The sequence below is a fragment of the Cibotium barometz genome, chromosome 50, assembly GCF_041138505.1.
Source record: "Cibotium barometz isolate CiBa-2024 chromosome 50, ASM4113850v1, whole genome shotgun sequence".
NCBI classification, from domain to species: Eukaryota; Viridiplantae; Streptophyta; class Polypodiopsida; order Cyatheales; family Cibotiaceae; genus Cibotium; species Cibotium barometz.
Window position 1 is genome coordinate 1,470,273 of NC_141095.1, and position 12,794 is coordinate 1,483,066.

General features: G+C 41.5%; 1 protein-coding gene across 4 annotated transcripts in view; it reads right to left on the reverse strand.

The window, feature by feature from the left end:
- LOC147609706 (vacuole membrane protein KMS1-like) overlaps positions 1-9,098 on the reverse strand; it is a 41,367-nt gene extending 32,269 nt beyond the window's left edge. For 2 of the 4 annotated variants that reach the window (XM_086786709.1, XM_086786708.1), the window contains exon 1: positions 7,866-8,390. In XM_086786709.1, the coding sequence (XP_086642835.1) occupies positions 7,866-7,989 (124 nt within the window). In that variant the 5' untranslated portion in view covers positions 7,990-8,390. Of the gene's footprint in view, positions 1-7,865; positions 8,391-8,905 lie in introns of those variants that run through there. The other 2 variants (XM_086786711.1, XM_086786710.1) reach the window with 2 other exon arrangements.
- Between the last annotated feature and the right edge of the window lie 3,696 nt (positions 9,099-12,794).

Genomic DNA, 12,794 nt, shown 5'->3' on the forward strand with positions numbered 1-12,794 from the left:
CAGGAATCCACTGTAGAGCGTCATGGTCAGGTGTACAAATCCCATACACCACTTGGATGCCACGTGGACATATCTACACAGCGTTTGTGAGCCCTTGTCGAGACGAGTCAGCCAGCAATCCACTGCAAAGCGTCATGATCAGGTGTACAAATCCCATACATGGTCATGGTCAGGTGTGCATGTCCCACACATAAAGTCAATGCATATCCCGCACATCTTTGTAACCCTCTGGAATGATGTAGAGGTGTACCGGGCATTCATTAGGGTTCCAAACAGAAGCAAGGGCACCAGTCTACGTTCACGACACACTTTGAGACCCTTGCTCATGGGCAGCCATATGGGGCCTACCCAAAAGCCACCAAAGCCACTTTGTTTATCAATGCCAAGAAAAGTGAGTTTAGAGTACGAGAAATACATTACCTGGGATACATCATTGGCTCATTAGGTATTAACCTCAACCCCAAAAAGGTACAGGCTATACTCAGTTGGGATATTCCAAAGACAACCCAGGAAATCCACTCATTTGTGGGTATTTGTCAAGCCTACAGTACACATATGGACAAGTTTTCTAACCTTGTTGCACCTTTCATGGACTTGCTCAAGGGCGTGAAGACTCGTCGCCAGAAAGTGTCCGTTACAGCCTACAGGCAAAGCTTTAGAGGCACTCTAGGCATTGAAGAACGCTGCCTTTGAGTCAGCAGTTTTAAAGTTGGCATCATGAGATGATCCTTTCGAGGTGATTACTGATGCCACTGTAACACGCGGAAGCTCTGGGAGTCTTCTTTCAGTCCTAAACACTCCTGAAAACCATCTCATGCAAAACGCAGATATAGAGAGAGAGTAGAGAGAGAGAGATGTGCTAGAATTTCAGTATATTTCATATAGTACAAAAAGGGTACTTTGATACAGCCCTAGGCTGCCTCCATAAAAAGGTGGTAAACACCCTAGATCTGGTCCCTACTTGGACCCCTAAGACCCAATCCCTAGAGGATTGAATGGTGACTACAATGAGCATATGCGCCTATTTATAGGCCTTGGGACAATCGTAGATCTGGCCGACTGCTCGTCGGCCAGCAGTCGTGGAGAAAAAGCCATACAAATCTTGCGTTATACTGATCTGGACCAGCCGCCTCTGATCTGGTCCAGCCGCCTTGAACTTGTCCAGTCACCCACCTCTGCAAGCAGCCGACAGCTCCACCTTTTCCTTCCATGCCCCTTCTACAAGTCCACACTCGCCTCTGCTGCACCAGATGCTCCTAAATCCTAGTTCTACTGATCTTTTACTGGCTGCCCCCTTCTGGATTAGCCCTGAGAAGGTACATGGCATTGATCATGCACATGACAGCCACTAACCTAGCCATTGGAGCTTGGCTTATTACAGCTGCAAGTTGAATACAACCGAAAAGAATTATTCAGTATACGACAAAGAGCTATTGGGAGTAATGACATCGCTTAAGCATTGGAAACATTTCCTTTATGGGAGAGATTTCATAGTTAAGACAGATCGCCAAGCACTTAAATGGTTGCAAACCATGCCCAGTGTCCAATGGAGTGACAGGCAATCCAGATGGAGTCATTTGTTCCAATAGTTTGGGGGAATGATTTTATATGTCCCTAGTAAGAATAACCCTGTTGTCGATGCTCCCAATCGTAAAGGCGCAATTCAAACATTACAGAAGTCCACTCTACTCAAAATTCAAGGAAAAGACTTGGAAAGCATGAAGGCACAGTATTCGAATTCAGAAGAATTCGGGACTCAGTATCAGTTGGCCCTCAGTTCAAAACCAGGCCACTATAGTACACAGGATGGCTAGCCGTTTTTCAAGAACCGTCTATATGTACTAAAAGAAAAGTGCCAATACCTTCTCCATGATGCCCATGATTCTCTTGTCAGAGATCATAGCATAGTTGCATTCCGTACTCATACTCATTCATTCGGTACTTTCAATACGTATTGGACCAGTACCATGCTTTCCGTACCCATACTTTTAAAAAAAAGTTTAAAGCGACTAGTCACTAATAACTACTAGTGAATACATGGCATGTAGGTTGATGTTGAGGAGCTTGAGCATCGCAAACAACAGCATACCGAGGAGAGCAACATAGTCCGTGATGAGCAAAAGGAGATATACAAACAGCTTCACAAAAAGCTCAAGGGCATTGCTAGACGAGTCACTCGAGCTCAGTCTTGAGCTCTCACGACCACTTTCCTCACGTCTTCAACTCAGTAAAGTCGTCCTTCCACCTCTAAAGGCACCATGGTGTATACTCATGGTGCACATTCGAGAGGAAGAGTCGCCAAAGCGACCGGTAAAGGCAATCCAAAGCACCAGATGCATGGAGCAACTATATGATTTTGATGGGAATCTCCTCACAGATGGAAACTACTCATCATCCTCATCTTCAGGGGTATATCTCCGAATCATGAAGGAACGTCTGAAGCAAGTGAGCAAGTGTTGTCCCACGTATCTTTTGACGAGACAGGTGTCACCATCCCTAGAGGCCAACAAGACTACTGAACATTAACGGAAATCATTTAACATATCAGTATTTATTTCAGTAGTGACCACTGACTAGTCACATATTCAGCTTGTAACTAGTAGTGGCTAGCCTTGTACTTTCATGATTTATGATCAGACATGTATGATATCATATTCTTTTGTGCAGGCCATATGGCTATTGGCGTTTGTACTAGGATTTCAGATTGAGCAAGACTTCTTGTTGTATGCCCGCAGGTCATTTGACATTTATAGAGCATAGATGTTTGAATTTCAATTGTTTTTTGCGTAGCTTTGTGTACCAGTGTTGCTAAGTTATGAATGGTTTATAAAAAAAAAAAAAATTAAGTACTTATCCCGATGCACACTTTGTAAAGCTTTACTGCTGTTATAAAAGGTGATCTTGTCCAACTCTCTCAATCTCCTTTGCACTCTCTCAGATGTTTACTGTTTATGCTTCCACCTGTGCTATCTCCTTCATGGTATCATACGCTTAGGTCCAGGCTGCTCCAAACTCTGCAAATCTGCCCACCTTTCCCTCCTTTGCTGTGCGTTTTTCTCCATATCTCTCCTGGCTGCAGATCCGTGACAACAAGTGGCTGCGTTTCCCAACTGTGCTACATTTTCAGGTCCAACCAACCTGTTGTTTGCTGCCGGCCAGTTTTGGTGGCTGCGTTTTCTTCTATAGAGGCAACAGGTGGAGTTGTGGCTGTGTTTTCTCTACATTATATAAGGAGGTCCCCATTATTCACTCATTTATCCACTTCCCTTGCACATAGTTCAACACTCAGTTGCTGGCCATTGCCATTGTAAAGCTTTACTGTTATTATAAAAGGTGATCTTGTCCAACTCCCTCAATCTCCTTTGCACTCTCTCATATGTTTACTGTTTATGCTTCCGCCTATGCTATCTCCTTCACATAGCTCGCTTGTTCATTCGGTTTTGATACCCCATTGGTGGTTTGCCTCGAACAATCACATTAAATAGAGATCCGAAGTTCACGTTCCATTTTTGGAGAGCATTGTTTGATAACTTTGGGACTCAGTGCATTCCATCCACAGACAAATGGCCAAACAGAGATATATAATTAATTGGCCTTTGACGTTCTCAAATCGTACTACCATGATCGACAATCCAAATGGGAACAATATCTTCCGCTGATACAGGCAATCCTGAATGATACTCATCTAACATTGGCCAAACGCCATATGAAGTAGCATTTGGTCGCCAGTTCTAGCCTTCATTTCGTAGTTTCGGCCCTTTTCCAGCCATTCAGAAGTTAAGTGACATCTCTTCGAAGTTAAAGTTGCCAGAAAGTTGGACTATGTACAATGTCTTTCATGTTTCTTGGTTGAAGCCATATGTAGGTCCAACATTGCAAGATGTATCAGAAGAGCAACAACCACATATGATCGACAAGACAAAAGTCGTAGAGCCAGAACGACTTCTTCTCCACAGACAGAAGCATGGTTCCAGTTAAAGAATTAGCCAGTTTTAAACGAAGTTCAAGGACCAAGGAACCCATGAAGCTTTCAGGCCCAGTTATTGGCGGACTACTTGGAAGCCATGAACCTACCGCCAAGCTGAGCAAGAGGGAATGTCATGTGCACCGTGCACTGGGGTTCACAGTGACACACTGGCATCATCATTAGTGCAAACATTTGTACAAAAATAGTACCTTTTTAGGAACATTTGTGACCCCATTGTGAGCCCTCACCCCAAGGACAAATAGGCACGAGCTACGTAGGTCACATAGAAGTCAGTCTAGAATCAGTCCTCTTAACCCACTTGGGGAACCCCAATCAGATAAGTGCATGTCGCAGTCAACCATAGCTTAGGTTTTGCATCAGAAGCATTAGCTTACGTAGAGGCTAGTAAGGCATGCCTATGGGCCAACCAAAGGCCATCCCATGGCTATATGCTTCAGTTGGCAGCCTAGTTGAGGCTGTTTACAGCCCTGAACCACAAAAAGAGCCAGCCAACAGCATGAGGGAACATTCATGCTCTCGTCGACCAGCAAAGGAAACCATGGAGCAGCAAGTCGTGGACAGATGGCAGTCGGCCACAACAGCATGGGCAGCAGTATTAAGTTGCAGTCCTACAACTATCCTGGACTTGCATTAGTGGCCTAGAAGAGTCTTCTACAATGCCCTTGGATTGGTGGATTCTCAGCCGACGTACGGTCCTCCTCGTCCTTGCGTTGGGCAATCATGGCTCTTGTTCTCGAGCATTGTACAGCAATTCTCCCAAAAAGTAATATAAGCTACTCCTACTTACCCAGGGGAGTGGTGGGGCGCGGGGGGGGGCGGGGGGGGGGGGGGGGGGGGTTCAGTGGGAATTTGGGACCCAATACTGTGTCGTCTACTTTCTCTTCTCTCTCTCTCTCTCTCTCTACTCAATGAATGGATGCTAAAAATCTCACCAAAATAAAGGTTTAAAGAAGGCTGTATTGAGTGTTACCACGGTCAACTTCAGTGCATGTAACATGTGGAACGTACTCCAAGTTCTACATTCGCTAATACACCAAAGTCAAAACACCAGTTGTTGTCAATACAGTCTCCAAGAAATTTGTGTTCTGTGAAGATACCAACCGGTCTATCCTCCCAGGACGAAGATAAATCTAAAGACATGTCCTCCTGTGGTGCCTCCATGACATCAAACATTGAAGATACTCCACCCAGTGCAAACGGTAGGTGAGAAGAGTCCTCCTAAATGACCCCAGAAACTAAAGCGACCGCCACTAAAGCCAAAGATTCTCCACTTAGCGCAAACGGCAACTATTGAAGACTCTCCCTCAAAGACCTGGCTAAAATTTTCCTCTGCTTGTACATATGGCCTAATGCAATGAAGCACCCTCAGTGTGTGCTCGACCCGAGAAATGGAAAAAAAAAAAAAACCAAGACGCGTACACGTGCATCTCCTTCACACTCATCCTCCGGTTCTGAAGAAGCCTTCTCCTCGGATTGCTCCTCCGCTTCTTCTAAAGTCATGGTTCCCCTGTTATGCTGCAGATGCCATTGCCTTGCTTCCTTCAAGAAGCAAGGCAATCTTTCCTGCTCTAACCGCTGGGAGCATGAGCAAAAGCTTCCAGAAACGAGCAAGATAGTCGGTTATTGATTCGCCATGTTTCTGCATAAAACGCTCCCTCTATTTCTTCAATTCACACTAGTAATCTACAAGAATAAACTGCTTATGACGATTTGGCTACCCACGTATATAAATGCACCAATGCTCCTAGTCAGCCCAGTAGTATTGTTGTCGACCACCTATACCCGGCTACCACGTCATTATGGCCATGTGGCACTGCCACATGTCACCCACGTTGTTCAACTTTGCATGTTGGTTACTATATGATGTCCCGTTGTGCCCTGCATACTCGTAGGTGTGTCGCATAAAACAACGTCCAAAAAGTCATATTTTGTGTTCAAACTATTCCCCAAACGTGTCCCATCCATGGACGCATGTCCTAGGCACATCCAGGCACCATTTAGGCTACCAAAACAGCCTCAAACATGTCATATCTTGCCTCTTATGTTGCCAAGATATTGGTTGCAAACAAGGAAGCATATGTCCATGTGGCACTCAGATGTGATTCACATGACTGCTAAACTTCATCCTTCTCCTCATTGGATTCAGAGACTCTTCTGAAACTCCTCGAAAACTGTCGAGCTGACCTCATCGGCCTCCATACAAGATTCAAAGAGATCCACGAGGTCTATTGGGCTGATCTTATCGTTCACCACACGGGATTCGAAAAGATCCACCTACTCGGAATATGCTAGCTCTCGAGATCTAATGATTCCTTCTCAGAAACACCTTCTTCTGTGATCGCGTCTCCTAGGAGCTCCTCTTGTCTTGGAAGCTCTCCCTCATTCGGGCCAACGCTCTCGGTCTTGGGTTGCTCCTCAACCCTAGGTGATTCTGTCATAGCAATTATCCTTCCTGCCATGACCTCTATTGTCATGCTATCTACCTTCCTTGATGATCTCGGCTTCCATGCTTCATACTCTTCTTATCTAGAGTCCTCTCTACTCACGAATTCCTTGTGTGGCCAATCTGTAGGCTCGGCAACTCATCCTCAGGCGTGTCTTTGTGACAAGCTTTTGACTCCTCACCTTTATGATCCATCTTGAGCATAGTCTCCTTGGGTATCGGTTCTAACTCGGGCTCTTCCTCCGAGCCTTCCACCAGTCCACTTCTTTCTTGGGACTCGGGAGACTGCATCTTGTGCCACCTCTTGTATTGGAAGCTCTCGGGCACCATTGTGACTTCCCCTCCTGTAAGGGGAGTTTCAACCTCCGGTGATGTAAGGGGAGTTTCAACCTCGGGTGAATCTGCCACTCTTTTGTGGTACTTCGTCAACTTTTGCCGATTATGCTTCTCGAGCTTCGATCTCTGTGACAAATTGCCAACTAGTTCTCCTAACACTCCTATCGCTCATCATTCCACTCCATGAGCTCATCTCCTCTTGTTATGAAGAACATATTCTTAATGGTCTGCTCCCAAATCTTTAACTCGGACTTAAGCTGAAGAACAAGCTCTATATCTGCCATGGAGAGTTGCTTGTGTTGTTTTTCTACACCAATCAGCCTACAAATCCTAACCCTATAAATGTTTCCTAGACTCCCTAGGACCACGCTAGGCTGAAATCTAAACTACTATACTATGCTGAAATTGAGCAAAAAACTTACGTAAAAATTTTAAATTAAATTAACACTAATCCTATGTTTAGCAAACACACAAAAGACAAGAGATGTACCCCTAATCTGTTGTATATTCCAAAACATGAATATGTACAATGTTTCTTGGATCTAGACTTAGATCCAATTCATACATGCTATCCTATTATGCATACCAAAGACTCTTGTCATCCTTCACTTGCTAACACACAAGAGAAGTAGCCCTGTTGATCCACAAACATGCCCTTGCTGCCTTGCTTCTGGTCTTGCAAACTTTAGCAAATGGATCTATACTGAAGTGCCTAATGCCTCCTTTTATAGGCTACAAGTGGGGAAAGTCGGTTTCCCTTTTCAACCCACAAAACAATGTCCAAAAGGTCATATTTTGTGTCCAAACCATGCCCCAAAGGTGTCCCATCCATGGGCACATGTCCTGGGCGCGTCCAAGCACCATTTAGGCTGCCCAAACAACCCATACAGGCCATAGCCTACCTCTAACCTTGCCAAGATATTGGCTGCAACCAGAAAGCATGTCCATGAGGCACTCAAAGATGTGGACAAATTGTCCAAACATTTGAAGGTCTCCTTCACGTGGAATCATCTTGCTGTGGAAAATCCCTCCTGCTTAACTGAAACTCATGGAGACACAACTGTGCTGACTTCCATCAGTGCCTGATATGCTCTCTACCTGCTATGTGACCTAGTCTTGAAGCTTTGAAACAATTAGGAATGGCCCACTTCAAGACAATTGAAGCATCTGTTTTTGAAGTGGTTTTCCATCTCCTCCTCCCATTCTCCTTGCCTGAATTCATCTTATCTTCTTCTTTCTACTGTTGGGCTTCTGCTCAGGCTGTTGGGCTGGCTTGGATGAAGACGCTTGTCACTTCTTTACAGTGCTCCCAACAACTGGCTCATACCTTTGTGCAAGAGTTCTCATCTAACTTCTCTAATCGAGCACCAACACAACTGTCTCGCTCCTTCTATTCAATTCATTTGAGCCTGCTTCACACTCTGAGGATGAAGAGAGTGCTGCTGGAGTTCAACTGCAAAACACTACAACATGTAGGTCACATACGTCTGTGTCATCCATTTCAAAAACTCCACAGCGTGTCTCCACGCAAAAGAATGAAAATCTGAAATACCCTAGCTTTCTCTTTTGTCTGGAACACCTTAAAGTAAGATTCAAACTGATTCATGCAAGAAAACAGCTCGACAGCAAGGCTTTGCTTGAGAGCATACAAAAAACTACCTAATTAAAAGCCTCTGATCCCACACAATAGCCAGGCCATTAATCAGGCCTGGTTGGCAAGGTCCTGAATCTTCTCTGCTCTAGTGGCAGGTCATTGAGACCTAGTGAGGGTGCTGTATGAGATTTTTCCAAATCCTACTCTCTATGCTTGCAACATCTCTACACAACCCTACATGCCAAAAACTAACACTAACCTTAGCCATGATCAACATAGCCTACTAGGCCACCATCCCATGTGCTGCTCAAAAACTAACACTGAAATTTAACCACGATTAACATAACCTTTTAGGCCACCATACACGGAGATGCCGCTGCTCAACACAAGAAAACAAGTCTTATTGCTTTCTTCTCAGAGCACTCCGATCTTGATTAGACCCCAAGAACGGCTGATTAGAGCACTAATCTGGTCTTAAATGCAATTTGGCGGCGTGCAAGAAAGACAAATTAACGTAAATTTTAGTCCAAAAATTTTGCTAAACCCGGTCTCAAACCTGGATCTTCCGCCATGATTGTAGCTGAGGGAGCTGCAAGAGAGACGCTGAAAGAAGCAATTTAAGTTAAATCATTTAAAATTTATAGAAGAAACGCGTACTTTAAAGTTAGCTTAGGTACGAGCATGGCCCATATTTAATCATAAATGGGTCCTACTCCACTTAATGTTTATAATGTTTATGACCTATTGAAATGCTAACCAATACATCTTTCAATTGATCCTTGACTTTTTCAACTTCTTCTTTACGCAACATGTGGCAAAAGCTTTGAAATTATCTTAGTGCTTAAATAATTCAGGAGATCCATAGAAAATGCATATGCTTTGAAATTATCTCAGTGCTTAAATAATTCAGGAGATCCATGGAAAATGCATATGCTTTGAAATCATCTCATAATTCAGGAGATCCATAGAAAATGCATATGCTTTGAAATCATCTCATAATTAAGGAGATCCATAAAAAATGCTCATATGCTTTGAAATTGTCTCATAGTTGATGCAATTTATAAGAAGCTAATGAGAACCATCATTTAAAACTACAACTTCTACCAATAGTAGGTAGGAATTTATCAACCTAGAAGTGGCGAGTCATGTGTGCATGGCCCTAAGTATGTCATTACTATGTGCCATCAATTAACGCTCATCTTAATGTTGGTCTCAACTCATCAATTCATGCCATAGACAATACATTGATCATGGGAGCAATTAGATACTTAATTATTTTTTGCACACACCCCGATCATTGGTTTGTAATGTCAATTACAAATCACTCAAGCTTTGTAAAGACAATTACAAATCACTCAAAGCTTTGACTTATAGATGAAAAGGGCATCCCAAACATGGTTCCATTAATTCATGCTATAAATAAAAGGGCATCCCAAACATGGTTCCATTAAGTCATGCTATAAATAAAAGATACCTTGCCTTGAGCAAAGAAACCCTATTTGAACTTATTAGAACTAGTGATGATCTATGTATTTTTCACTATTCCATCTCTCTTTCTCAATCACTGCATAGTGAGCTACATATGACTAGGATTAGCTTTTCATTTCAGTTTTTCTTTCCATGATGCTCAAGACATGGACTTGTTGTATATAGATTTGTCTCATAGGCCAATATGGCCTTCCATAGACATTAACATATCTTTCTTTCCTCTCTCTCTCTCTCTCTCTCTCTCTCTCTCTCTCTCTCTCTCTCTCTCTCTCTCTCTCTCTCTCTCTCTCTCATGGTACTCGAAGGTAGTCGACTGGTTTAATATAGTTTGGACTCTCCATTCTTGGGCCTCTCATGGCAGAAGATCAACCAAACCATCCGGTTGGACCTACTGTAACTTTACATACATTAGACATGGGTATCTCCTCATCTAGGCAGAGTTTTCTACAACTCCTATGTTAATGGAGGCCATGTTCCAACAAACAGTCACCTATATACACAGGGTGAGAGAGATGAATCCACTTCAACTCCCCCAACTTGTAGTCAGCGCAGCAGATAGCAATCAGAGGAGAGTATTCATCCTGGTATGGCACATTACTCACTTAGTTTCAGGCACATGGATTATAGATGGACCGGCTCCCTCCATTTCAATATGATCCATATTTCCCATATGTTAGACTTACCATGAGGACAGGAACTAAGTGATCTGATACGATCTACTATGGCACTAGGGCTATACATATGTAACACATGGATTAGACTAGTAGGCCCAATGCCTACCAAGATACAAAACTACAGAGATTGTTTCTTGAGATTCACAGCAGCAAATGGTTTCATGTTGCAGAGATCAAGTTATCTCAATGCTTTCATGTCCATGCTATGAGGATAGACATTGGCTAGCTTAGGGTATCATCCCATAGACTGAGGATAGAGATTGTTAGAGTTGAGCGAATACCCAAAGAGAACATGACGGGTAGACTCTATCAGATCATCAAAAATAAGCTTGTAGGCCATTTTTGGACTGTAGTTTGAGCTATCACATGCAATAATTTTGATCGAGACAAGGGAGAAAAGTTATAGTACTCAAAAAATACTATAACTCTTTCATATAACTTATTTCTAAATTCTTTTTGTAGCGCATTCAAAAAAGAGCTATAAAAACTAAAAGTGCCATTTTGAAACTTCCAAAAAAAACCGCATGATTTGATGGTGATGGAATAGACAATAATTAGAAAAGATGTTTTGTACCAAGTCAGAGCTCTTAAGAGAAGTGGAGAGAACACTCACAAGAAGTAGGATATTTTACATCACAAAACTTTAAAACTCAAATTGCACAGTAACAGAGATAGAGAAGAATATTGTATTACCAAAGTAATACAATCAATCTACCATAAATCTACATGCTTTTCCATGCATGTGAATTTAATTTACATCACAAAACTTTAAAACTACATGCTTTTCCATGCATGTGAATTTAATTTACATCACAAAACTTTAATATTGTATTACCAAAGTAATACAATCAATCTACCATAAATCTACATGCTTTTCCATGCATGTGAATTTAATTTACATCACAAAACTTTAAAACTCAAATTGCACAATAACAGAGATAGAGAAGAATATTGTATTACCAAAGTAATACAATCCATCTACCATAAATCCACATGTTTTTCCATGAATCTCTATTCTCTTATGTTATTGATTGTTTCATTAAGACAACCTCTGTCCTCTTATATATGTAGGTGCATACTCACTATCAAGTTGAAGGTAAATATCTCTTTTCTTACTATGGCTCCATTAAAATCATCGATATATAAAAGTAGTTCATAACAACATTGGCTCAAATTTAGCTACAATAATCAAAACCATTGAACTCTTGAAAAATAAAGTTTAATCTTAAAACATTGATAAAAGCATTAATATTACATATCATTAAACAAAATATTTTGTTAAATCCTTCAACAAAACATAACATTCAAATCTATAAGATTTTTAAAAATATCAAATACTGACCTCCATAGCTTTGTTCTTCTCTGAACTTGTGGTGTGACATGAAAGATCAATGAAGAGAAAGATGGTTTTTTGGTTCCAACTTTGTAACACCAGAAAACCAACGCACTCTTTATCTTTAATCCTTTTTTCCCACCCTAATCTCTACCACAAATGGGAACATCTATCATCACCCATTAATGTGAGAATGAAGGGAAAAGAGAGAGAGAGCTACCCCCACAAAGAAAGGAGGGAAACTAGAAATGCATGCTATGAAGTTAATAGTATTGCAAGATAAAAAAATAAAAAAAAGATTATTGAAAATAAACCTTACAATCAAAGAATACTCATAGAATTGCTCAAAATATTAAAAATTTAAAATACTAAGCTAGATTATATAAATTATTTAAATCCATCACATTTAAGATAGTTAGAATGTCGATAGCATTAGAAATTTAATTTGACTCCAGATATGGTCAGGGTATATAATAACATTAAAATATTCAATAGATTCATTATAATATTAGTAAAATGTGGTCCCACAGAGTGTACAAAAGAGAGAGAGAGAGAGAGAGAGAGAGAGAGAGAGAGAGAGAGAGAGAGAGAGAGAGAGAGTCAATATTTTAATATTATATTTTACCTCTCTCTTATCTACGTGGAAGAGAGAGAAAGCTTATAGACGACTGTTTTTTGGTGTAAACTTTGCCTAATGGTGTGCCTAGAAGAACTAACTCCATTTCACTAATTGAAGAAGCCAATTGAAGAAGATATCCTTAAAGATGCTCTAGCATGAGATGATTGAAAGAACGACAAAGTAGCATACTTGCATTTCACAAGTCGTCGCCGGTAGTATCAACTACATTCTAAGGGGGGGTTTATTTATATTCAAAAGAGTTTTCATCCAACTTCATATAAACAATGTCATAGCTTTTTGACACCATGCATGTAGCATA